Source organism: Leuciscus leuciscus, assembly GCF_965113295.1.
Source record: "Leuciscus leuciscus genome assembly, chromosome: 3".
In the NCBI taxonomy this organism is placed as follows: Eukaryota; Metazoa; Chordata; class Actinopteri; order Cypriniformes; family Leuciscidae; genus Leuciscus; species Leuciscus leuciscus.
This window is the reverse complement of record NC_138727.1, coordinates 20343294-20370079: the sequence shown is the minus strand read 5'-3', so window position 1 is coordinate 20370079 and position 26786 is coordinate 20343294. Positions and strand designations below refer to the sequence as shown.

Here is a 26786-nt window from a genome sequence, read left to right as displayed (position 1 = left end):
GATCAGTTCAATAGGATGAAAACAATGGGTTTTAAACTAGGGTTCTTTATTTTACAAAATATTTCGTCAGGAAATACAACATTTTTCCAGACATGAGAGATACATGGAATAGGTTTTTTCCTTTTTTTTTTATTTCCAGGAATTCACTGTAAATAAAAAATAAAAATAAAGCAAGTACATATGCAAAATGACATTTGTATTGTTTGTCTCTGATTGAGATCAGCAACAATGCACAGATCTGAAATAGAACATTATTATTCTGTAGGATTTCTTGAAGTTCAGAATGAATAGCTGGGCAGACCGTGTCACATAGACCTGCAAATGGTGTTTGGAGTAGACAGGGAAGAGACCTTTCCTCATGTATACAACCGAAAATATTCATATTGTTATTTAGATAGGTAGAGCAAAGCAAAATGTCTCATCTGATATCAAGTGTCTCCTGACTTCTTAAAGTGTTGTTTGTTTACGCCTTAAGCAGACATTGCCATAGAAATCAGCCAGCTAAAATGTAACAAAATGAAAAGGATTAAAAAAAATAGGAAGATGAAATAAAAAATTAAAAAAAAGCAACAACCCTAAAATCTTTTTCTCTTCAGGATCTCAGGTTTCCAATTAACTGGGTGGGATTCTTCAGTCTGAAAAAAAATATATATATTTATCAATGAAAAATTAAAACTGAAAAATTACAAAAATCACATCAAGGCAGTTCTCTTCAATCAAGAATTTAAATGTTTGGAGAACTCTGAGGATTTTAAATTCACTATAACCTTTTTCCATCATAAACATTTAACAGTCAGTGTGTTATTTTAAATAATTATAATACTTAGTTTTAAAGAAGTATTACTAGTGAACTGGGAACTTACAGCTGTTTCGTCCTCTTTGTAGACCTTAATGGTTTTGTCAGCCTCTGCTGTTATGAGCCGACTCTCAGACTGATCAAACACGCATGCAAAAATCCCTGACTCGCTGTCCAGAGAACCGGGCTGCACTGCTGCATGAATCCTCTGGAAGTTGTAGCCAGTCCTCCAGTCCCACATGTGAATAGTTCCATTATCAGCTGATGTGAAAAACAATAGAAAGGATAGTCAGAACAAGATGCACCAAATTAAGGGACAAAAGTGAATTAAAAAAAGGCTGCTTTTAAGTCCCTCACTAACTACCCTTCGTCTCTTTCACATGGATGACCATCATTGCTTGAGTTGCACGAGAGACCACAACTGGCAGAACCCTTGCAATGGGTTTAAATGGAACACCCTAAGCCCTTGATCACTTGGTTGCCAATTTATTGGGTGTGATGTCACAATCGTGTTGCATTGGATCTGCCTATCTGCCTAAAGTGATGCATATCTGTAGACTCGCTCCCTCTGACAAAATTGAGTCGTCGAGGGTCTGTCCAAATAAACTTCCCTCATCCACTTGACGAAGCTGAACGAACTTCAAAATGGCGGAGGGGAAGTGATTATGGAAGTTTGCAAGTATACGTTTAAAAGTGGAGTTAAATGCAGCCCAGACAAGACAAAGGGGAAACAAATGTAGTAGATAAAAATCAATATGGTTTAAATACAATTAATAATTTTTTTAGCATGACTGGCTTTGCAACATAAAACGTTTGAAGGAGCATTTCACCTCCTGACACCAGAACACCATCTGAATTGACAGCCAGTGTGTTGATAATGGCATTGTGTCCTGAAAGATTTTGGATGAAGTTCCCATCAGGAAACTTCCACTGCTTAATGTTATCTGGAGAGCCAGAGGCAAAGGTGTACCTGTTAACGAGAAGATATGATTTAAAAAAGACAAGAATACTTTGAAACAGATACGGGGAACTGGAACTTAGTGTGGGAGATAACCAACAACATGTAACTGATTTATTTGATTAGGGACATATGCTTTCTGTGATATGGAAAACACAAACTGAATTAAATTTGACAAATTATGGCAAAAAAATTAATAAATAAAAAAATAGTAATAGGTCTTCAGTCAGAATATCTTTTTAGCTCTCTTTTTAACTGGATGCATGAAATAATACATAAATATAACTGTTTTTAATAATAATTATATCAAATTATTGAAAGCAGCATTATATGTAGTATCATACTAAAGGTTCTTGCACACCGAGTCCGAAATTCTCGTCCGCAATTTTTGCACGTTAAAACATAAATACAACCTCACGTTATGTCAATCACCCTTACACTGCCTCCGAAACTTTCATCCATCATAAAAAAATTCGGATCGGGTTCGATTTTCTGCGTTTATCGCATCCATAGCAAGTACTTTGATAGGTGTTTTGACAATTCAGAGTCACCGAATGACAAATACGAAAAACGCATACAAAAATTTCAGACTCATTATGCAAGGACCTTAACATCAGCACAGCTGTGATTTGGTCTTAGCCACTGTTGTTATTTTTAACAAACTATTACATTTTAGATTAAAAACTTAAACGAAAAATGTGTTGCTTTGACAAGTAAATGAGATAAGCTTAAAGTTGAAGCATTAAAATTACAACTTAAAAATTAAGGCCTATAGAAATAAAGAAAACTAATAAAAAAAACAAAAGCACAAAACTACATAACTTAAAACAGATTTTTTTTTAATAAAAGCTAATTCAAAATATTAATAAATACTGAACAATACTAAAATAACACTGATTTATACAATGAAACTGCTGTAAAGAATGTTTGCAAAATTATGCTGTAAAGCTCTGAATTGAAGCCATTGATCTGATAAATGAAATTTGTGCCGTACATAATTTAAATACTCAACTAAATTTTGTTTTGTATTAAAAAAAAAAAAAAACATTTTTATGAATTAATTTAACCATAAAACACATAATCCAGTAAAAAAATTAATGTGGAACGGAAATGCAGATTATGGCAAGTAAAAAAAAAAAAAAGAGAAAATATAGGGCTTTTTTTTTATTTCATAGGGCCTTAATTTATTACTTTATTCCATTTACAACTCAATTTATATTAGTCATGATAATCATGTTTGAAAAAATGACTTTGTTCAACATACTGCCTGGGATGGAGCACCAACGCTCTGACAGACTTTTTGTGGTTAGTCAGTGTGGCTCTTGTCTTGCCAGCGATCAGATCCCAGAGTCTAATGGTGGTGTCATGACTTCCTAAAGACAGGATATAAAGCACATGAAACATGAACATAACCTAGAACAATACATGGTATTTCCTTGAAAAATGCACCAGCAGCAGAAGTCTGTTCAAAAGGCAGAGTCAAAAAAATTAAATGTATGCATACCTGTAATCACCTGTGGCTCGGCACTTTGACATTTGACTGTAGCCACTGTGTTGGTGTGTCCAGAAAGGGTGTGAACATTTGCCTTGGTCCTGATGTCCCAAACCTACCACACACAGAAAACATACATTACACTTTGCATATTATGTTCATGATCAGTTATCACACACACAAAAAAAAGAAACAAAAAAAGTGTCATACTCTTGCTGTGGCATCTCGACTGCAGGTCACCAGTACGTCAATGGTAGGATGGAGGTCAAGGCCGTAGACTGCACTTAGATGACCGTGATAGTGCCTTATTACCTGTGGACAACACAAAACTCAATGTATCTATATCAGTCGTTATCTCTTAGGTAAAGCTTAAAATGAATGCACATTGTTTGTATTTGTATTTAAAGTTTGTACCTTGTTATACTCTAGATCCCAGCATTTAACCTGTTTGTCCTCCCCGCAGGAGAACAGGTACGGGCTGCGTGTGCTGACGGCCACGCCTCTCACCGTGCTGATGTGACCCGTCAGAGACAACTTCAGCCTACCGCTGGCAAGATCCCAGATCTGGCATTACAGAACAAAAGCTTAACACTATTCAGTGATACATAATAAACAGTGATACAATGTATCGGCCAAAAATCGACCGATTGTTTAAAAACAGCCAATGATCAGGGCCAATTATATCCTGTCAATCAAAAGGGTGAGGAAAACTGCACGACTGCAAACTGTCAGACAATGAGACTGCAACTCATACTGTGCGGGAAGAAAATCTCTCGTGTTGAATTTAGGGCAAGTTAACATCTCGTTAATTGTCTCAATAACGCTCTAACAGTTAAAAAAAATAGCGATGTTAATACAGGCTTTATTTGACCCTATGAATTACCCGTAGTTCAAGCCAGTGTGCTCTTAAATGTGACGTGACAGATCCGTCACTGAGGCAGTAGCGCTTTAGTTCAAGAACCAGCACGGAGCGAGAGAGTTTTTTTTCTTCCACTTTAATACAAATTATATCTAGCCTAGAATTATATCTAGAAAAAAAATGCATGAATATCAGAAGGTATGTTGAAAGATACAGTACAACTTAAAGAAATCCGTATCATGACTCATGTAATCACTCAGTCCGTTTCAACTGCGGAAAAAAGCCAAAACAGCTTGTAAACAATATCACTTAATGTTGCATTTACCTCAGGAAAGTTATCCAGTGTTCACAGTTTGTTAGTTAGCTAGTTATAAAAACACTAGAAGTGAAGAAGTGTTTATGAAATCTACCTTATGCGCAACTGAGGTCTATACAAAAATGTCCTCTTTGATTTGAGTGTAAATATATCTGGAAATAAAGAGCAGTAGAATATATTAGCCCTGTTGTTAATTGTAACCTCTAATCTTATAGTGTACCAAATGAGAGTGTACTCTGTATAGTTTGCAGAATTATTTGGGAGAGATTTTTTTTCCTTAAAGGGATGGTTCGGAGTAAAATCAACCTAGGGTCCTTTGCACCATGACCTCCAGCCAAACAACTATATTAATGTTCAACCAAGGGAAAAAAGGCTTCTGGGGGGGTGTTTGGCTCGAGGTCATGGTGCAAAGGACCCTAGGTTGATTTTACTCCGAACCATCCCTTTAAGGAAAAATCCAACTATCGGTATCAGTAATCGGCGGAGAAATTTAGTATCGGTGCATCTCTAATATACGCAGTTTATATATATATATATATATATATATATATATATATATATATAAAAAATTGTGCAGCCCTAATCTGAAGTCACATAGATCACCTTTATTGTTCTGTCTGCTGATCCAGTTACAAACCACTGGTTTCCAGGCTCCACTGCTATAGATCTCACCCAGCCCAGATGGCCACTGATGACCTGAGAGACAACCAGAGAAGAACATCATTACCAATGAAATACCATCATTGTAAACTGCCCTTTTGGACCTGTGCGATAATGGTCTTTAAAAATGAAGCCACAGACATACAACATAACATGAAGCACAAAGACACATTTTCTATTCAGGAATACTCAGGCGTGATATGAATAAACATGCTGATAACTCCTGGAGGGAGACAAAGCACTTACTCTGTACAGTTTCCATGGTGGATGCCACTGAGGTTTGGGCATGGTAGGAGCCTTTCTTGGCACCAGGCCAGAACTCTTTGTGCCTCCTTCCATAAGAGACTGCAACAGGAAAAAGGAAAAGCTGATGCTTCATCTTTGAAAAACTGTGCAACCATCTACATACTGATATACAAAATATATTTTTTAGGTATTGTTTTATTATTTTTTAGGTTTAGGTGGCCTACTAAAATACACATGGATAAGGTCAGTCATCTCTCATTCATGAAATGACATTGGAATCAAGGAAACAAGCTTTCAAGAAACAAACAGAATTGAGTGGATGGAAGGTGCTTCTGATTTTAAAACCTATTATTAAAATCATGTTCAGTAACTGACAAAACTAATTAAAGCATATAAAATTACTAAAACTTTTAACTGAAAACTGAAAATACAAATATGAAAGGTGGTGCTCACCAGTGCGTGTTGTGGGGGGTGAGATCTCTCTGCACCTCCTGCATGTCTGTGGATATCTGCCACACTGGCTGCAGTTCGACTGGCTTCCTGTCTACAAAGCAAAGAAAAATAAACATCTCAAAAACCTAATTTACACTTTAATTTGTCTCAAAATGATCAAACAAGTGAACAACACTAAATACAGGAGTCGAAAAAAACAAACCACATTCCTAGATATTCAAAAACCCATGCAATTACATCACAATTACAGTGCAAACGCTGAAGCACCCATTAAGGGATTTTGTGTTTATCTTGAATTATCGACATATAAATTCACTTTTATCAGTTTAGTGGATAGAAATTGAAACATCTTGTTTACATTTTTTTTTAATCAAGAACAGAGTAGGGGTCCATGATGAACCAAAATCCAACCAAAATCATGATATTGCTTAGTGCAATTATTAAATCACAAACGCTGCAATTTAAAAATACATGTACTGCTTGTTTCATAGTGAGGCACGGCACCATGCTCTTTTACGCACGAGCAGCTCATGATCCGGTATTTTTAATAGGAGTGCAATGGATCACAAAACAAGGATCATATTACGTTTTTGAGTCACGGATCAGAAAAAAAAAAAAAAAAACTCGTTTTCTATTCTTTACTTAAAGAAAACACTAAGTTCTTCGAGACCACAGCAAAAACTACAAGCCAAACTAATACATTTCAAACATTATTTAAGGCAAGTGTACAGTCAGTAATAAATTAAGAACAAACAAACAAATTACAAGCATAGATAATTGGCAGGTGTAGCAAAAAGTTAGTTTTAGGCCACATCCACACGAAGCCAGAGCTTTCCCTATCCGATATTTTTTTTCCCTGTTCAAAAAAAAAATTCCGTAAACACGGCGTCGTCTCAAGAAATATCTGCGTACACACGAAACCACTGAAACCGACTCAAAACGATGTAGTATACATGCCAGACCAGTATGTGGCGCTGTAATTCTGCCACAGACATACACTAAAAACGGAGAAGAAGACTTAAAGCATGCGCATAAACCTTGCGCGCTGTATACAACAATAATATTGGGCACAGTAGCTTATTTTTTTCTTTTCTTTTTTAATCAAGAACTTTGTTGAACAATATGAAAAACCATAAATGTAGTTGCTGTGACTTAACGGTGTCTGACTAGTTGACACTTGGTGTGATGACATCATCGTTTCACAAAATGTACGGATTGGCCGTACACACAAAAACGCAAGGGCGGCGTTTTCAGATTTTTCCACCTTGGGACCCGGTTTAAAAAAATAGCGGTTTCAGTCTCCGAAAACGCCGGATCCGTGTGGACGAAACGCCAATACGATAAAAAATGTATACGTATACAGCAAAACGCGTCTCCGTGTGGACGGGCCCTTAGGCCCTGGAGATGGGTATTTTGAGAAATTGTGTGTATGTGTGTTTGTTCAAGCCATGGAAGCGCAAATAAGCAACTCTCTCAATGCACTACTCTCGCTGCCGGGCTCAGACCTGAAGTGCGTGCACGCAAAGCCGCCTTTCAGACAGCATGCGATTGCAAATTCAGTTCTCTTTCACAGATTATAGAGCTTGAATGGTCAAAACTTTAGCATGTGTGAGTGAGTTGAGCACTTGAAAACAATGGTGCACTAGAAAGTGCACATACGACAAGCCCATCTATTCAAGCTCAAGGTCAAAGGAGTAAACTCCTTAAGTATACCTGGGCCTTTAGAAGAAAATGAGAGATTGTAGTGTGAAGTATTGGCGTTTAGCTTAGTACCTAGCTTGAGAAGGAGGAAGAGCCAAAGCCATGGAGTGAACACCTGCTTCACTGGGCATCTTCTGCATCTGTGTGTCTGCAGTGAGGGCCACTCCTGAAAACATCAGAAAAAAGAAGAAAAAAACATGATTAGGCCTCGGAAGAAAATACAGTGTAAAAAGTTCAGCATCTAGGTTCTCAAGCTTAAAGGAAAGGACATTGAAAACCTCAAGTCTTACCTGGAGCAGATGGGTATGGATGAGTTCCTGTCACCAAGTAATCTGGACTAGTATCTGCATTAATAAAAGTAAAACAATTACAGTAAACTGATGAATCGATGTTGCTGATTTCACTAACAAACCTTTTGAGAGCTTCAATCACTAAAAAAAAACATTAATATAACAAAGGCCAAAAAGAAAGAGACGTACCAGGCAGTGGGTATTCCGGCTGGCCATACGAGTCAGAGGCATGGAGTGGCCCTTTGTCTCTGCCCTCTTTCAGCACAGGCATGTCTAACACAGGTCTGTACTCTGTTTTCATCTTCACTGCCATCTTCATTTTGAAGCTAAAAACATTTAAGGTACAAGTAATATTAACTAGCATTGTTTACGCCACAATTGAAAAAGAAAAAACAAAGTAATCGCAACTTTCAATATCACAAAAGTTTCAACCGCAAGTTTACATCTCACAATTCTGACTTTTTTTGAATTGCGAGTTTATAACTTGCATGTGTGTTTATAACTCATTTGCAACTCAACTGTGAGCTTATATCTTGAAATTCTGACTTTTTTTTTTTAACAATTTAAAGGAAAAGTCAGAATTGTGAGATAGTCACAATTACCTTTTTTTTTTCTATGGCAGAAAGAATCTTCTATAATAAACAGCTTGTGAAATGTTGGTGTAAAACTTCAGTCATTAAGTTACTAGCCCAGAAAGTTATGCTAAACTACCTGAACTTAAAAATAAAATAAAAATTAATGTTCAATGGTTACATCAAGAGCCGTTGAAAAAGTTGTGACACTCCCATTGAGTTCCATAGGAATTGGAAAATGCGTGGCATGGGGGAAACATTAGTTCCAGCACTGAACCCCACTGATTTCAGTTAATGAAATTACCTTTTTTTTTGCCATTTTAACTGTCATGAGTCTATAAATAGTGGTATTTTTATGTAGCTAGCTTTAGTTGTTTATCGTCAGTTAATAGCTAGTTAGAGATTTGAATTCCAGTTATATAACGTGAGCAACTAGCATAACTAGATGTCAGTTTGGTTTAATTTACATCCAATTAATTAGAGTTTTTGTCATTAGAGTAATTTAAACAAACTATCTTCTGTGATTATATTTGTTGTTAAAATTAACTACACTTAGTATAAGACCGTATCGTATTAGTACACCTAATTTCATTGGATGGAATGCCATTCTTTATAATATATGCATGTACATTAAATGTGCATGTTATTGTATTGTACATCCTTATTTCTGTGACCCAAGCATTGTCATAAGCATTTCAAATCCCAGTGTGCCCCTGTATGCAATGTGCAAATGACAAATAAACTAACTAAGACAGTTTCATCTTTCTTTACTACTCTCAGATCTTTCCAGCAGCAACAGGCTCGACTCGACTCAAGGCCCGGTCTGGGGACTATGGCATGCTCTGCTTCCAGTTGTGGAATGTATTGAAATGCATTTACTCAAGTACTGTACTTAAGTACAAATCTGAGGTACTTTACCTGAGTATTTCCATTTAATGTTAGTTTATTCTTTTACTCCACCACATCTCAAGAGGCAAATATTGTACCTTTTACTCCACTTCATTTGTCTGACTGCTTAAGTTTCTGCAGTAATTACTTTCCAGTGTACAATTTTTCATACCATTCTTGTCCAGTAAAAAAACGTATCTCCAAATGTGGTGATTTAATAAGATGAATGCATAAATAAACGAAATATTACGTGTTCCTTTATGGCTTGAGAAAATGAATCTACTTTTTAAGCAAAACCACGTATATTAAGCCCTGAATGAGTTTCTATAAAGACTGCCCATTGAAGGAAAAGCGTATCTACCCTCTCCCAGGATATATTGTATAATGTATATAATAAAATGTTTTTTGTTGGGTGCAATTGGTCGCCTTGATTATTTTGCACCGTTGCTCAAACTTCTTTCTTGGGTTAAAGTGAGCAGTGGCTGGTATTAATAGGAAAAAAATTATATTCACTTGTGCATACGTATATGAATAATTATAAAAATACAAATTTAATATAAATGAATATACATTAGCTTTAAGTAAAATTTTATATATATATATATATATATATATATATATATATATATATATATATATGAATGAATACAATTACATATAAAAGGTTAAAAATAATATAATAAAAAAGTACTACTAAATATTTTCCAAATAATATTTGTATTTGTTTTTTTACAGTATACATTGTATCTTTACATAATTTATAGCTGACTTTTAAATTTTAGGATGGGAGTTCCTCGCATGAATGTGATCATATATGGCGGTCAGTGGCATCTAAAAGTATGAAAATCCCAATCCCCCTTCCATCCTAAATTAAACTGAAATATATTAATTGTGTCACTCCACAGCTCAAAAAAGTGTTACTATAACTGTACTATATTGTTACATATATGTATATTGGCTGCTGCTATCTGTCCCGCTTAGTAAAACCATTCAGCTCAGATTTGTTTGGAAAATTGAGAGCTGCATAGCAGCTACTCAAAGGCTGTCATAACTATCTTTTTCAACGGCTCTGGCTACATCGTATCACCACCGTTCCAGATTACCGTTCTACGTTAATAAAACCAAGAGCAACAGGATGGTGTATTTATTGTGTATTACCTCTGTTCGTCCAGCGCTATTGGTTTAGCATGATCCGACACAAACATATCATGTGTCCTTTTCAAAGAGCGAAACACTAGCGTGTGGACCGAGTGCTTCTGCACGTCCTATAGGAATAAAAACACAGAATATCAAAATCAGATGATCGGTTTAGTCATACAGAAATATGTTACTATTAGATTTGTATATCTAGAATACCAAACATGTGCAGAAATACAGCACGCCGCTTTCATTCACAAACTATTCACGAAACTATGCAGCTTGACTTCCAATCTGAAACACTCGCCAATTAACCAAATTCACCGCTTTACCTCAGTCATGTTTGTGGGTTCCCCAAAACACGAACACGATGCTCAAACTTAAATATAAAAACTTCGCCACACACCAAACAATCACAACCTGAACCGGACATGAACACAATACTTCCGGCCGCGACAAACTGTCTTCCGGTAGAGCGTTACATCAGAATGACACAAAAGTCCGCTTATAAAATGGAACTACATGTAAATAATCTGGATTTAAAAGAAATGTTCACATTTATGCAGTAACATACGGTCATCCTTGGTTACTCAATTTTTTATTTCGTACGAACTTTTATCTTTTATATTTGTAATTTTACAAACCAATATTCAAACATATTTTCACATTTAATATTTTCATTTAACTTCAAGATTTAAACTTTAAAAGTACACTGCAACGATATCCAGTTTTCATGTATTTATTCATTCATGTACGAATAGGCTATTTATGTATTTATACTGGCTGCCACTTTAGACAGACCACATGAAGCATAGTAGGCTAATGTTTAAGGTATAGGCTAAATCAGGGGTGTCCAAACTCAGCCCTGGAGGGTCACTGTCCTGCAGAGTTTAGCTCACACTTGCCTCAACACACATGCATGAAAGTTTCTAATATGCTTATAAGACCTTGCTTAGCTGGTTCAGGTGTGTTTAAAGATAAACTCTGCAGAACATGGCCCTCCAGGAGCAGGATTGGACACTGCTGAGCTGGCTGGAGAAAAAATACCCCTGAAAACTGCATTAACTAAGGGCTAATAGTAGTGTTCTGTTCTGTTCTGTTCCTATGTATTAGATGTGAAGTGTTGACTACTGAAAATTGAACACTAACTTCCAAAGACAACTTTCACAGTTTAACCTGTTAACTGTCAGTGTTCCGGACACTTGGTATCACACTCAAAATTCATTCTGTGCAAACCGTTTTGAAAATGGACTGCATTACCTTTTAGTGGGCTCAATTTTTGTGATATTAACTTCAAATTTGGAACACAACTTGGTTAGACATATTGCTTTTTCTAGAAAATGTATTGTCCAAATTATTTTGTAAAATATACATTTTGTTAAAATGGCAAAAAAAAAAAGCTTTACAGCAAACATAATCATCTATAACTTCTTTATGCTTTTATTTTTTGAAGCTGCTTTTCCTTCAGCAATAAGGTGTTGAGTGTCTTCTTTAAAAAGAAACCAACCATATAGGTCTGTATTCCAAAACATTTATGAATGACCATTTAACCCTCTGGTGGTGGCTCCAGGCAATATAGCCTATTTTATTCATAAAAAAAAAGGCTATAGACCTATATAAAATAAGACACCCGTTCATTGGTCAATGCCATCGCAGGGGAGGAGAACTCAAATACTAAACAATACACTTGCAAAAAAAGTGGTCACATGACCCACAGGTGTCCATTTTAGGCTTGATCAACTTAGAGCGGTGCTGCACAGACCAATCAGTTTATGACATCAAAGTTCTGTGAGAGTGATTATAGAGCAGACGGCTCCATAAGCTTTTGAATCGCTCTTGCGGTACTTTGATGTCATAAACCGATTGGTCTGTGCAGCGCCGCTTTAAAGTCGACATGAAATCAAAATTGACCCTATTTACTTTGTTAGCGCATATAACTAGTCTTGTGGTGAACAATTAATCCATGCAAGTTAAAACACAGAAAAAAATCGTTTGCCGTGGTAATCTTTAATCAAAATCTGAAGTTACTTCTGGTCTGAAATGGCGTTCCTTTTCTGATGACGTTAGTTTGACGGCTTGGGTTGAAAACGCTTAACCACTCCTCTCAAACCATTAGTCTGCCATGAGCAGAGATGGAGAGGAGGAGCGCTAAAGAAAAACCCTGCCCTCTGTTCAATATTCCGTTTCACTTGGAAATACGTCACAACACTGGAGAAAAGTCGTTTGCAACTTCTGGTTCACGGGGACTTTAAGTCGAACAAGCCTTTTGTGTCCTCTTTTAGCACATGTGCACATTACTCCATATTTTTTCACTCATTTTCATCCAGATAATCACTTCATTGATAAGTAAAGAAGTATTCTTCTTCTTTTTGAAATTTAATTGGCAGTGGACAAACAACGAAATGGTGTATTACCGTCACTGACTGGTATGGAGTGTGGGTCAAAATGACATAAAGAAGTATTTTTGAAAACTTTAAATTATATATTGTGGGAGGAGACTGGCCTCAGGTGAAGGTGGCTAGTCATATGACCAAGACAGCATAAATGGTTGTTGCAACAACAGATGGTGAGACTTCTGCAGTTCTGGCATGTTTCTGAAATTGTGCTCAACGTGCAGCCTCTGTACCCTTTCATATAGACCGATAAGAGGTTTTACTCTGTCTGGGAAGCGGGGCAGACGAACATTTATTGCTGCGGTACCTTCAATGGGCTGACGGACGTGTTGGAATTCTGCATAACCGTACCTTTATTTATCATGCTTGGGGATTGAGAGCTGATATTGGGTAACTGTGCTGCAGTTGTACTTTCACTAATGTGCAGACCAGCCGCTGTTTATTGTGTATTTAAGTTTTCTATTGCGGTTTATTTCTTCTTTTACTTGATATTGATGTTTAATGCGATTTATATTAAATATTGTTTGTGTTATTTGCTTTTTGTTTCTCTGGTACTGCTCTCCTCTCTGTGTGTTACAGTGCTTAGTGACTTTGTACAGTCCGGGCCTGCATTGACACTTAACCTCCCTCGGTGTAGGTGATTTGGGTGGTGTGGCACTGCTGTGTGGTGTGTACCAGAAGGTTGGCACTGTAATGGTGATTAAAGGTTACTTCTTATTTGCGGGATGCTGTGGGTTCTCTTACGAGAGGTTCTCTCGTATTGCGTAAGTTAGCTTACGATACGGGAAAGTCATCTTTTCTCGAGATCTGAAGCCAAAAAATTATCCTTAATTTGTATAATTTTTTCAACGCAGTGCAGCAGCACGCAGACCTGGGCAGGCTTACTAGCGTGCCCATTGGCTGCCCTGCGGCAACTGCAGCAGCCTATCGCTGAGCCTTAGACGTGACGTCACGTCCAATGAGCGCGCTTGGCGCGCCTCATGCGTCACAGCCCGCGAAAGAGGGGGTGTGGCTTAGCGTATACAAGCGAGGCTCAGAGGCTGCTTCACTGATTTCTGTCTCTTCAGCGACGCTCTCCGCATCGCTGGACTCTGAGGAAGCCGCCGCCGTTGAAACAAGCGACCAGCACGCCGAGGATATCAGCCTGAAGAAGCCGGCCGTCTTCGCCGCCTTCAGCCTTCCCTGCCTGCTCCGCTATCCGGCGGATTATATCCTTCTTTGCTCTGTGTTGTGTGTGTTTGTGTGTTCGCCCCGCGACACACTGCATCTAAAAGAGCCTCTCCGTCTGCCTCCACCGCACCGCGTAAAGAAGAAACGCCGCGCTCAGAGGCCTCCGGAGCCGGATGCAGTAGCTGAGCGCTCGCCGGAGCCCCTCCCGCGAGCCTCGTTATCTCCTTCTCCCCCCCACCTCCTGACGCGCAGCGGCCGGCTTTCGCCCGCACTGCCGTCGCCTCAGGGGATGAAGCAGACAACGCTGCTATCATAGACAGCTGCTTACCCCCTCTGTCAAGCCGCGCAAACGGCGCCGCTCACAAGGGATGTCAGAAACGGACGGTATCGGGCTATAGCTTCCTTTACGTTATAAGAAAGCTACCCCGCGTCTCGGTCGCGCGCGTCACTCACCTCCATTTCTCACACATTTCTCAGTCCCCTCCTAAGCTCAGGCGACTAGAAATATCAATATTGCAGTAAACGAGCCTGTTTTTAATACACGCACGCCTGCAAACAAACGATGTCACAGCACATGATGACATCTTCCCGCTCTCTCTCCCTTTGTTCGAGCCGCGCAACTGCGCCGTTTTCAAGGGATATCAGAGCGGAAGTCACGAGCGACGCTCTGTCATATGCTCGCGCTAACTGAAAGCTTACGTGTGCCCCTGTGGCTCAGTGGCAGAACATTAGGCTTTCGCGCCAGCGACCCGTGTTTGAATCCAGCCCTGGCGGCAGATACAATTTTTTCTGTTTGCTTCTCCGAGCTCGCGGCCAGCTTTCTTACATACAGAAAGCGAACCCGCATCTCGCACCCTCCCGCTCACAAGGATGGTGCTTGAGTATTTATGAGCGTCTAAACATATGAGCCATCAAAGCGCCCAGCTCTGTCAGTCCCCTTACAAGAGGCTACTGCAGCAGCTTACATCGCAGCCAACGAGCCAGTAACACAACTCGCTCGCCTGCACACAAACGCCGTTTTTTAAGGCGGCCCAGATAAATCTCATAAAGAGTATAAATTCGGGTTGTCCGGCTCACGCCGAAGGTGTCATAAATGTAGAAAATGTGCCCACACCCTCGTGCTCACTGCTACACACAAACACGGTTCCCCTGGTAACGCGCTCAGAGTGCACTCTCATAAAGCGGGCACGCGCCGCTCGAGTGATAAGCGTAGAGAATGTGTCCACGACTCTGTGCCCACACCTACCCACTGCCGGCTCTGCCACACAGTTACCCCGGGTTGCAGACCCTCTAAAGCGCTCAAACACTGGCCGTGTGACAAATGTAAGCCCTGCGCCCGCTCGCGAGTGCGCGCACTTACTAACAAACACGATACCCCTCATGCCGATCTCGCGACACGGGTTTTTAACAGCGAAATGTGCCCCATCCATAAAGATCGAGCCGTCATACGCTGTACAGCCAGTCACTACTGTCTACCAGCCCCCGTGTTCAAGCACCGGCGGCGCGCGCGCCGCCCCATCTTCTCTGATACAGGTTCCCCATCTCGCGCAGTGCGGCGATCTGAACCCAGAGACCATTCGACCCCTAGCAATGCGTGCGGAAGCATGGGAAGCTATCCAGGGCATGTCAGAATGGGTGCTGAACACTATAGAACACGGCTATTCGCTTCAATTCGCTCGCCGTCCCCCGCGCTTTTTAGCACGGACGGAGACAAGAGTGAATTCAGAAGCAGCACATCTGCTTCATGCAGAAAATAGCAAAGCTGCTGCACAAAGGGGCTATAGAACAGGTCCATCCTTCTCTGAGCGAGTCGGGCTTTTACAGCCGTTGCTTCCTCGTACCCAAGAAGGACGGAGCGCTAAGACCTATTTTAGATCTGAGACATTTGAACAAAGCCCTCATGAGACGGCCGTTCAAAATGATCACAACCAGACAAATCCTCGCGCAAATTCGCCCAGGAGACTGGTTTATCTCTCTCGATCTGAAGGACGCGTACTTTCAGATCCAGATAACACCCCGTCACAGGCCATTCTTGAGATTCGCCTTCGACGGTCGGGTATATCAATACACAGTCCTGCCGTTCGGCCTGTCTTTGGCACCCTGTACATTTACGAAGTGCATGGACACGGCTCTCGCTCCCCTCAGAAGACGGGGAATGCGTATACTGAACTATCTGGACGACTGGCTTATTCTGGCGCAGTCAAAGACAGATCTTGTGTCTCACAGAACAGTGCTTCTCAGCCACTTGGAAAACCTGGGTCTCTCGGTTAACTGGACCAAGAGCTCATTATCGCCCCGCCAGTCAATCTCCTTCTTGGGATAGAACTGCACTCGGTGGCTATGACGGCCAGATTATCGGAGCAGCGCGCGTGCCGCATCCGTCATCTCGCCGCATCCTTCCAGGTGGGCAGCCAGGCTCCGCTGAGGACATTCCAGCGAATCCTGGGGCATATGGCCTCAGCTGCAGCAGTGCTTCAGCTGGGCTTACTGCGCATGCGCCCGCTTCAACGCTGGCTGAAAGCGCGAGTGCCTCACCGAGCCTGGGCGGCCGGCGACTCGCGAGTCAGGGTGAATCAAGGCTGCATTTCAGCCCTACAGCCCTGGCTGGCAGCCGAATGGTATCGCACGGGAGTGACGATGGGAGCGATCTCGCACCGGAAGGTTGTCTCGACAGACGCTTCCAACCAAGGTTGGGGAGTGCTCTTCGAAGGCAGACCGGTCTATGGCCGCTGGTCAGACCAGGAGAATCTCCTTCACATAAACTGTCTAGAGATGCTCGCGGTCGAGAAAGCGCTCAGGCACTTCCTCCCAGTCCTCCAAGGTCACCATGTTCTAGTCAGCACGGACAATACATCAGTAGTGGCCTACGTGAACCGCCAGGGCGGCGTCAGATCCCAAATGCTCTGCACCCTGGCGGAACGCCTCCTCGTGTGGGCTCAGCACTCACTGCGCTCGCTGAGAGCCGTGCATGTGCCTGGGCACCTGAACGAGGGTCCCGACAGACTGTCCAGGGACAATGTTCCCCCTGGGGAGTGGTCCTTGCATCCCCAAACAGTCCAGTCACTGTGGCGCCGTTTCGGCAAAGCGAAAGTCGACCTCTTTGCGTCAAAAGACAACGCTCACTGCCCAAAGTTCTTTACGAAGAACGAGGACGCGCTAGCCCAGACCTGGCCCAGCGGCCCACTATATGCCTTCTCGCCGGTCTCTCTGTTGCCACAAGTCATCAGGAGAACCAGGGAAGCGCGCCACATGGTGCTCCTCATAGCCCCGTACTGGGAGAACCAGACTTGGTTCCCGGAGCTAATACAGCTGGCAGACACAGTCCCCTGGCCGATTCCGGCGAGAAGAGACCTTCTCTCTCAAGCCCGCGGCTCGATCTGGCATCCCCATCCAGAGCGCTGGTCTCTGCATGCATGGAGACTCAACGGATACCCGTTGACCTGCCAGAAGGGGTTGTGAACATGATCACCCAGTCTAGAGCCCCCTCTACGAGGCGGCTCTACACGTCTAAATGGTCTGTGTTAAAAGTGGTGCACTGCCAAGGGGCTGGATCCACAAGCATGTGGGGTATCGCAGGTATTGGTTTTCCTTCAAGAGCTGCTGGACACGGGCAGGTCCCCTTCCACGCTCAAAGTCTATGTTGCGGCCATCTCAGCTTTTGCCGGTTCGGCGCTGGGCCGCGCATTAGGAAGGAACGAGTTCGTCACCCGCTTCCTTAGGGGAGCCAGGAGGATGAACCCCCCGCGACCCCCCACGGTTCCTATGTGGGATCTTTCGCTGGTCCTAGAGGCCCTGAAAGCGCATCCCTTTGAACCCATAGAAACTGTGGATATGAAATGCCTCACGGTCAAAACCGTTTTTCTGATAGCTCTGTCTTCAGTCAAACGTGTGGGAGACCTTCACGCATTATCCGTTAACGCCGTGTGCCTCGAGTTCGGACCTAATGACTCGAAAGTCATTCTTAAACCGAGGCATGGTTACGTCCCCAAAATATTGGGCACTCCCTTCAGAGCACAGGTCATTTCTCTCTCAGCCCTGCCGCCTTCCGGCAGCGAGGTCGATGGTAATCTCCTCTGCCCGGTCAGAGCGCTGAGAAATTACGTCACACGCTCCGCCGCTATCAGGCGCTCGGAGCAGCTTTTCGTTTCGTTTGGTGGGCGCACCAAAGGTCTCGCCGCCTCGAAACACAGCCTGTCCAGATGGATAGTGGACGCTATCGCAGCTGCTTATGCGTCTAAAAACCTGCAGTGGCTCAGGGCTCACTCCACCAGAGGCATGGCCTCTTCGTGGGCTTGGTCCAGCGGAATTTCCATTCATGACATTTGTACGGCGGCGGGCTGGGCCTCCCCCTCGACATTTGTTAGGTTTTACAACCTGGAAGTTCCTGCCTTGCAGGCGAAGGTTTTATCAGTCTAAGTCACGCGTAGGCCGGCCCACTGTCTGTGCGCGGGCTACTGCGGTTGATTTAGCTCTCCTGGTTTTGCTGCATTATACTAGGGTTTATCAGCTCAGACCGGCCGTGCCGCTCTGAGCGCCCTAGTGTGTGCTTATGTACTGCGCTAGCCATTCTATTGGCCGCCCGGTTCCCACTCATCGTGTTCCCCGGACTTCCCCTGGGACTAATTTAGTGGATGCTGGGCGCGCACGGCGTTGACAAGGGAGTTCCCGTAGCGTAAGCTAACTTACGCAATACGAGAGAACCTCTCGTAAGAGAACGTAATCGGTTACTAACGTAACCTCGGTTCTCTCTAGAAGAGGGAACGAGTATTGCGTAACCCGCCGTGCTCGCGCCACGAGCTCATTCGCTTCAGCGACAGAAACCAGTGAAGCAGCCTCTGAGCCTCGCTTGTATACGCTAAGCCACACCCCCTCTTTCGCGGGCTGTGACGCATGAGGCGCGCTCAGTTAGGCTGCTGCAGTTGCCGCAGGGCAGCCAATGGGCACGCTAGTAAGCCTGCCCTAGGTCTGCGTGCTGCTGCACTGCGTTGACAAAATTATAAAAATTAAGGATAATTTTTTGGCTTCAGATCTCGAGAAAAGATGACTTTCCCGTAGCGTAAGCTAACTTACGCAATACTCGTTCCCTCTTCTAGAGAGAACCGAGGTTACGTTAGTAACCGATTACGTTTTATTCTGTTTTCTTCTTCTGTCTCTTACAGGTGGCAGAAGGTCCATAAGAGCAGGCCCGACCCTCTTGCAGTCTTGAGGAGAACTATTTCCTACTTCCGTGGATTTTATTATGGATATGGTTTTAATTAGTATTTTAATCTTTGATCTGTGTTGGAACAATACAATTGTGATTTTCTTACAAACTACATTTGCTGCTTAGAATCAAGTATGATCTGTGGAGGGCTCCTCCTGCCTTGAATAAGGAGGTGGCGTAGTCAGCTTAAATTTCCTACACTACAATATCATAAGATGTATCACAGGACATTACAAAAAAGTGATATGTGTCCTTCAGGCAACATTGTACCGTAATGGAATCGCATAAGGCATACCAGGCATACTAGGTTGGAAAACAAGTATATTTTAATTTGTAAGGAAAAGAGTTCAAATTATCTTAATGTATTTGCATTTTTGCATGATTTTGTAATGCATTTATAAGAATAGTAATTCACATACTGTATCTGCACACATTATGATTTAATGCAGGAGATGAATAAGAAGAACAGCCTGAAAATCATTGAAAAAAACACTGTAGAACCATGACTATTAATGCTGGTTTGCTTTGATCAGACAGGTCATTGGCCGGTTTGGGTTGAAAGGAAGGGCCAATGCAAATACCCAGGTTGTTCAGGCATTGTAAAAGTGCAGTGCTCAAAATGGGCAACTTATCTGTGTTTTTCTGTTGAGAGGAATTGCTTCCTCAACTTTCACAAGCAGTGAGGAAGGAGATTTTGTGTGTATGCAGTGTGTATGTGCATGCTTGTAAGGATAAGGTATATTAGGAGGAGGTTTTGGTGATTTTTAATGTTTTACCATGAAACAACACTGATTTTAATGTTTGATATGATAACTTGATGAAATTATGGTTTGGTAATACTTGTGTTCCACGATGGTACGATGGCCAAAGCAGGCAACATCTGTTTATTCAAGTGTTTGGTTCAAGAAATTTAAGTTTTCATTAAATATAGTTCTTTTTTCTGCATGAAAATGTCAAATGTTTCAATTTGTTCAGTGTGGTACAATGTTGCCTTGAGGCCACAAACTTTTAATAAATAAATAAATAAATGTAAAAATAATGACAATGTTTATTGATCTTGTTAAAGTGTCCAATTTTAAGCAGGAAAAATATTACAAATAATATTGTTTTCTTCATTGATATCATATTTTGTATCATAGAGGATTAAGTTCAGATCTATGTTAAAAAAAAGGGGGGTGTCCCAAACCTGTATGAATTTCTTTCTTCTGCTGAACACAAAATAAGATATTTTGAAGAATATTGGTAACCAAACAGTTGATGGGCCACATTTACTTCTTCCATAGTATGGAGAGAGAGAGAAAATGCTGGAAGTCAATGAGTCCCACCGACTGTTTGGGTAGAAACATTCTTCAAAATATATATTTTCTGTTCAGCAGAATAAATAAATTCATACAGGTTTGGAACAACTTTAGGCTGAGTAAATTATGACAGAATTTTAATTTTTGGGTGAACTATCCCTTTACATTAACTGGAATTACATTAAATCATTCAGCATATATTTAATATTTTGGGGAGTGGTCCATAATGACTATTGTGAACACTATGTTCAAACTCGGTAAACATGAAAAACAAAACACTCTGAGAAAATATACAAAAATATTTCTGATGCAAGAGGGTTACAGCAAGTTCTAAATGATCAGCCATTTATATCAATATAAGTGACCAAGGAAGGCTGTTATACTTATGTTGTCCACTTGCTTTTCTCATAGGTCTTATTGTTTTATTGGTCTCATAGTTTGCTATCAGTAAATAGTTCAATAGGTTCACATAAATAAATGTTCATTTCTACAACCATTGCACACTTACAGTATCTCCAGAGTTTAATATAGTTTGGAAAGAAATCTGTGATCTCCATTCATATCATTAAATACCTTTCTTTTACGGATCCTAATACATACGTATTTATCAGTTGGGTTGCCAGTATATATTTTTTCTATTTTAATATAATATATAGCATAACATTTTATTAAAGATATAGAGGTGTAGAACATCTGACATATCTGAACACCTTAAAAATTATGTAAAATGGGAAGCACATCTTGACATCTTTTGACATTTCTTGTCTATCACTCCGTCCACCACACCACTTGGGGCTCTCTAGGCCCACCACACCCAGCCTAAAGGGAATCTGCAGGGTTTTAAAAATCAAATGTAAGGCTTTTAAGATCTTTTTTAAGACCTGAACATATAAAATTAATACCTTTTGAGGGTATTAATTTTATATGTTCAGGTCTTAAAAAAGATCTTAAAAAGCCTTAAATTGTTATGAGCGGGGTGGGACATTGTCTAGTAACGTACTAAACCAGGGATTCTCAACTCTGGCCCTCAAGGTTCACTTTCCAGCAGAGCTCAGCTCCCTAGTTCAGTCAGGGCACTGATCAGGGTCTTGGCCATTTTAAGGGCTGTCTCAATCGCAGAATTCTTCTAGGGCACTGAAACGTTCGCTCCCTGAAAAATTCCACAATGCACAGTGAAAACCAAGGAGCATCTATGCTCACTATGTTAGGCTACAGAAGTTCTGCAGTGTGAAACTTAAATCCTGCGAGCCAACTCACTACACATAATGACACATGATGGATTTTTTTATAAAGATTCAAACCATTATTTTATTATATTAGCATAAACATACATTGCTAAACAGGCAATGGACATAATCTAGCACCTGTCAATTATTTACGGCTTAAATGTTGCACGTATATGTAACAAGCAAAGTATTTATCATTAAATAACATTACAAGTCTCTGATAAAAAAGGTACAAAAGCTGTCACTGTCACCTTTGTACCTAAAGAGTGCATATTAGTCCCTCAAAGGTACAAATTGGTAACAAAAGTGTACATATTAGTACCTAGATGGTACTTATTAGAACCCTTTTGAAGTATACTGTCCCAGTGACAGCTTACCTTATTTTCTGAGAGTTATAATCATTATAATGTCAGAAAAATATCTGCTCTGCTGTTGTGCATAAATACCAGTAGTGATGTTGTACAATAAGGACATTGTCACAACACCGGAAATAGCAATGTCCTAGTGAGCCAGCATCCTTTACTGTCCTCACCAGTGTCCGAATTTGTGAACACAATATACTGATTCACAAGCTCGGGAGCTGGGAACTGATTGAGACACACCCTTCCTGAAGACCTTGATTTCCTTGTTTTGTGTGTGTGTGTGTGTGTGTGTGTGTGTGTGTGTGTGTGTGTGTGTGTGTGTGTGTGTGTGTGTGTGTGTGTGTGTGTGTGTGTGCTTTGAAACATGCAGCGCTCATGTGTGATTAAATCATAGCTCTTTAAAGTTTAATAATCACATTATGCCATTTTGTGATTTCTCTTGCTTCATCCCCAAATTCAAGTCCTCTTGAAAATATAATTAAGGCTTTTCTTATACAATTTAAGATTTTTAAGATATTTAAGATTTAAGATATTTAAGATATTTTATGGCTTTAAATTTTGAGGACCCGCAGGATAGGCCAGTAGAAGGCCAACTTCACGTTTCCCTGGAGGTTCCCCAGCACTGTTACATCTAATACAAAGGTGTGCAGGGCGACAGCTAGAGACAGCAGAATGAACAACCACCTTAAAAACAACTATATAAAAAAACGTAAAAAGGGTGTAAAAACACTGGAAATAAAAGCAGTTGAAGGTGAGAGGACATTTCTTGTTTTGCTGAGTAACATGGACAAGATATTCAGTAAAACAGTGAAAGTTCCTTTTTGCGTCTATGCTAGGCCTATTTATATTTAATTCTGAACAGTCACTGGGGATCTTACTATAATGATTTTTCCTATAACAACTAAAAAAGGTTGAAATTTATTTTATTTTTTTGGGCGGATTGATTAACATATAACAGTTTTACAACAAATACCTTTGTTAAACTATGGTTAGTGTAGCAAAACCATGGATAATTTGTGGTAACCATGGTTAATTTTCTATAATATAATATAATATAATATAATATAATATAATATAATATAATATAATATAATATAATATAATATAATATAATATAATATAATATAATATAATATAATAATCAAGGAATTATAAAAATCTAAATGGCAGGAGGGCGGTCTTTTACACCTGCTTCAAGATACTGCGCGTCACGTGACAGGGAGAGTATTCAGGCGCGCGTGCCGCTCGACATAAGACACTTCATGCTGATCTTCTTCTCATGTGCCGCGTTCAGCCCTAATTCACCAGGAGAAGGTGATTCTATTGAACCTATACATACACGCAGCGGAAGAAGAGTGATGGCTGGAAAGACACGGACGAGCATTCGCCCCTGAAGAAGAGCGGTTTGGAGAATGAACTTCAGCCCGAAGCTAGAGTGCGAAGACGTTGTTCCCTCTTTGTAATGTATGTAACAAACTTATAGCCTTCTGATGTTTTCACATGAAGATGGAGTTTTACGTAAGGACTCTACTCCTGTTTCTCTTATTTACATTATTTTGTGAGGACGGTTGCGCGCAGGTGTTCAATCTCAGTCTCTCCATAGAGGAAGGTTTACCTGCAAATACTATTGTCGGGGATTTAAGTGTTGGACTGCCGGCGCAAACCCAAATTTCTGGATTCTTTATATCTGAGAGCAAAGATTCCGATGTGTTCAGAGACTTTGAGATCGATGGAGACTCCGGGATCATCTCCACCGCCGTGGTGTTGGATCGAGAGCGCACAGATAAGTACGAGTTCGCGGCCGCCGCTTTAACAGGAGAGGTTATTAAAGTAAGCATCGAGGTGAAGGACATGAACGATCATTCCCCCGTATTCCCTGTAAAAACAATCCATTTGAATGTGTCTGAATTAAGCGCTCCGGGAAGCCGTTTTGAGTTGGAAGGAGCTCAGGATCAGGATATGGGTGATTATGGCACCCAGGGCTACAGAATTACAGATGGAGACATGAGGAAACTTTTTAAAGTGGAGATCCGCAGTAGTGGAGGTGGTATGTCAAATTTAGACCTTTTTCTGCAAGCAAGATTAGATAGAGAAACTACAGACTTCTACAATTTCACAATTGAGGCATTTGATGGTGGTGTACCATCCAAAACAGGCCAGTTGCAAGTACATATTACTGTACTTGATGAAAATGACAACCAGCCTGTGTTCAATCAGTCAGAGTATCATGCTGTCTTATTGGAAAGCACCCCATTGATGGCACCAGTCTGCCAGGTATTTGCTACAGACCCAGATCTTGGCAGCAATGGTCGAGTCACCTATGAGATAAACCGCCGTCAAAGTGATCCAAATGAGTTTTTCATTATTGATATTTCCTCAGGTATCATTAGTGTAAATAAGCTTTTGGACTATGAAAACCAGTCATTTTTTGAGCTCATTGTGACAGCATGGGATTCTGGGATTCAACCTGAATCCTCCAGCACATTTGTAAGTATTAAAGTACTGGATGTCAATGACAACCACCCAAATATTAGCGTCCTGTTCCTAAATGAGGCCGGAGCACCTGAAGTATCCGAGGGAGCGAGACCCGGAGACTATGTTGCCAGGATTGCAGTCTCAGATCCAGATTTGGGAGATATCAAGAAGATTGATGTTCTTCTCCAAGGTGAGGATGGGATGTTCTCCCTCAAATCCACAGATGATTTTCTTTATGTTCTCTGTGTGGATGGGCCACTGGACCGAGAGGTAAAGGACTTGTATGAACTCACTGTGACTGCCACAGATTTCGGCTCTCCTCCTCTGAGCAGTGAGATAACATTTCAGGTTCTGATAACAGATTTGAATGACAATCCACCCGTTTTTGATCAAAACATCTATGAGGAGAGCATTTCTGAGGATGTGCTTGAGGGAACAGCTCTCTTCCAAGTCAAGGCCATGGACAGAGATCTAGGAGGGGATTCTGGAATCACCTACTCTATTGTACAGTCAGAGCAGGAGCATCTGTTCAACATAGATCCAACATCAGGTCTCATTACTACTGCTGCAGGCCTAGACCATGAGCGAGAGATGGAACTGAGGTTCTTAGTGGTGGCTTCCGATGGTGGTTCTCCTTCCCTGTCCTCCACGGCCACTGTGACCATCCACGTGGTGGATGTCAATGACAATAAACCTATATTCCAACAACAGTTCTATAATGTAACCGTCAAAGAGCACACAGCTGTTGGGACATGCATCCTACAGGTATTTATTATTATGCTTCTTTTCAAGAAATTGTACTGCTGCCAGTTTGAAGATGGTGATAAAAATATGCCACTATTATTTGTAAGAAAAAAAGATTTAAGTCAGTATTAGTTAACCCAGAAATAAAAAACCTGTCATGGTTTACTTTCTTCTACACAAAATGAGATATTTTGTAGAATGATGCGACCAAACTGTTTTGGTAACCATTGACCATTATTTTGTTACAAAGCAGAAACTGAAATGAATAAGACATAAAAAGTAATAGTGGCATATTATTATTACCATCAAATTTGTTTTAATTGTTGGGTGAACAATTACAAACAAGCAAGAATAAAAAATTAAAACAAGTGCAATCAAAAAGAAGTTGTTGAATGAAGCTGTTGCTCAACAAATAAGTCATTGTAGGGATCACAATGTCAGAAGAAACACTCAGTTACTATCACAACAACACACACACACTCACTCTCAAAACAGAGACAGTACTAAGACTTTTTGTTGAGACAAAGACAACAGTGTTGCAAAAGAGCCAAATCACACTGCTCACTGCTTTGGCTCCTTGTGTGAAACTGTAGCCTGGCACAATTGTACTTGGCATGACTAATGAAATCATGTTTGTAGTTTAAAATTTTATTGGAAACACCTACACTACTATTCAAAAGTCTGGGTTACGTAGTATTTTTAAAATACTTTTATTAAGAAAAGATGTATCAATTTGATTAAGTAAAAGTAAAGACATTTACAATGCTACAAAAGGTTTATATTTATATTTCTTATAAACTTTCTATTCATCAAAGAATAGAAAAAAGTATACAGCTAAACTGTAATATAATAATAATAATAGTAATAATTGCATATTAAAATGATTTCTGAAGGAAATCATATGACACTGAATACATGGGTGCTGAATTCAGCTTTGCCATCACAGGAATAAATTACATTTTAAAATAGTTTTTATTATTATTTTATTGTACTAATATTTCACAATAATCATTTCTAACTATAATTGATCAAATAAATGCTGCCTTGGTGAGCATAAGATAATTCTTCCAATAACATTTTAAAAATAATACCAACCCCACATTTTTTTAACATAGTTTACATTGAGTTCCACATCAAGCTCTTTTCATTCATTTTAATAAAAATACATTTATAAGGGTTTTTAACATTTTAATTAAAGACTATTTTGTGGTCTCTCTTCAGCCAGCCACATTGATTATATGTCTCAAAACATTCAAAATAATTAGTTTTTCTTGACATATATTGGATTTATAGCACTGTGCAAAAGTTTTAGGCTCTACAAAATTGCTGTAGAGAGAGACTGTTCAAAAACAATAGGATACATTGAATTGTTTTTGTTATATCAGTGAACGTTATAAACTAAATCATATCAATATTTGGTGTGACCACCATTTGCCTTTAAATTAGCACAAATTCTAGATATACTTTGTGCACAATTTTTAAGGAAGTTTGCATCCTAGAGAAGTTTCAGCAGTTCTGTATTTAGGCTTTAGTCTCAATTGCTACAT

The 26786-nt window shown here is 40.4% G+C and overlaps 2 protein-coding genes across 2 annotated transcripts in view; one reads left to right on the top strand and one right to left on the bottom strand.

Moving 5' to 3' along the window:
* Window positions 1–25: 25 nt before the first annotated feature.
* plrg1 (pleiotropic regulator 1) lies at window positions 26–10839 on the bottom strand. Its single transcript, XM_082165666.1, has 15 exons — window positions 10701–10839; window positions 10390–10496; window positions 7961–8097; window positions 7772–7825; window positions 7554–7647; window positions 5781–5871; window positions 5328–5426; window positions 5025–5117; window positions 3661–3810; window positions 3457–3558; window positions 3259–3361; window positions 3019–3127; window positions 1627–1766; window positions 864–1057; window positions 26–635 (listed from the first exon to the last, which is right to left on the bottom strand). Exons 1-15 carry the CDS (start codon window positions 10707–10709, stop codon window positions 576–578), a joined length of 1542 nt encoding a protein of 513 aa, XP_082021792.1. The 5' UTR covers window positions 10710–10839; the 3' UTR covers window positions 26–575.
* A 12414-nt stretch (window positions 10840–23253) lies between these two features.
* Window positions 23254–26786, top strand: part of dchs2 (dachsous cadherin-related 2) — a 55625-nt gene continuing 52092 nt past the window's right edge. The window contains exon 1 of the mRNA XM_082165624.1: window positions 23254–25260. Within this exon, the coding sequence (XP_082021750.1) occupies window positions 23521–25260 (1740 nt within the window). The 5' untranslated portion in view covers window positions 23254–23520. The remainder of the gene's footprint in view (window positions 25261–26786) is intronic.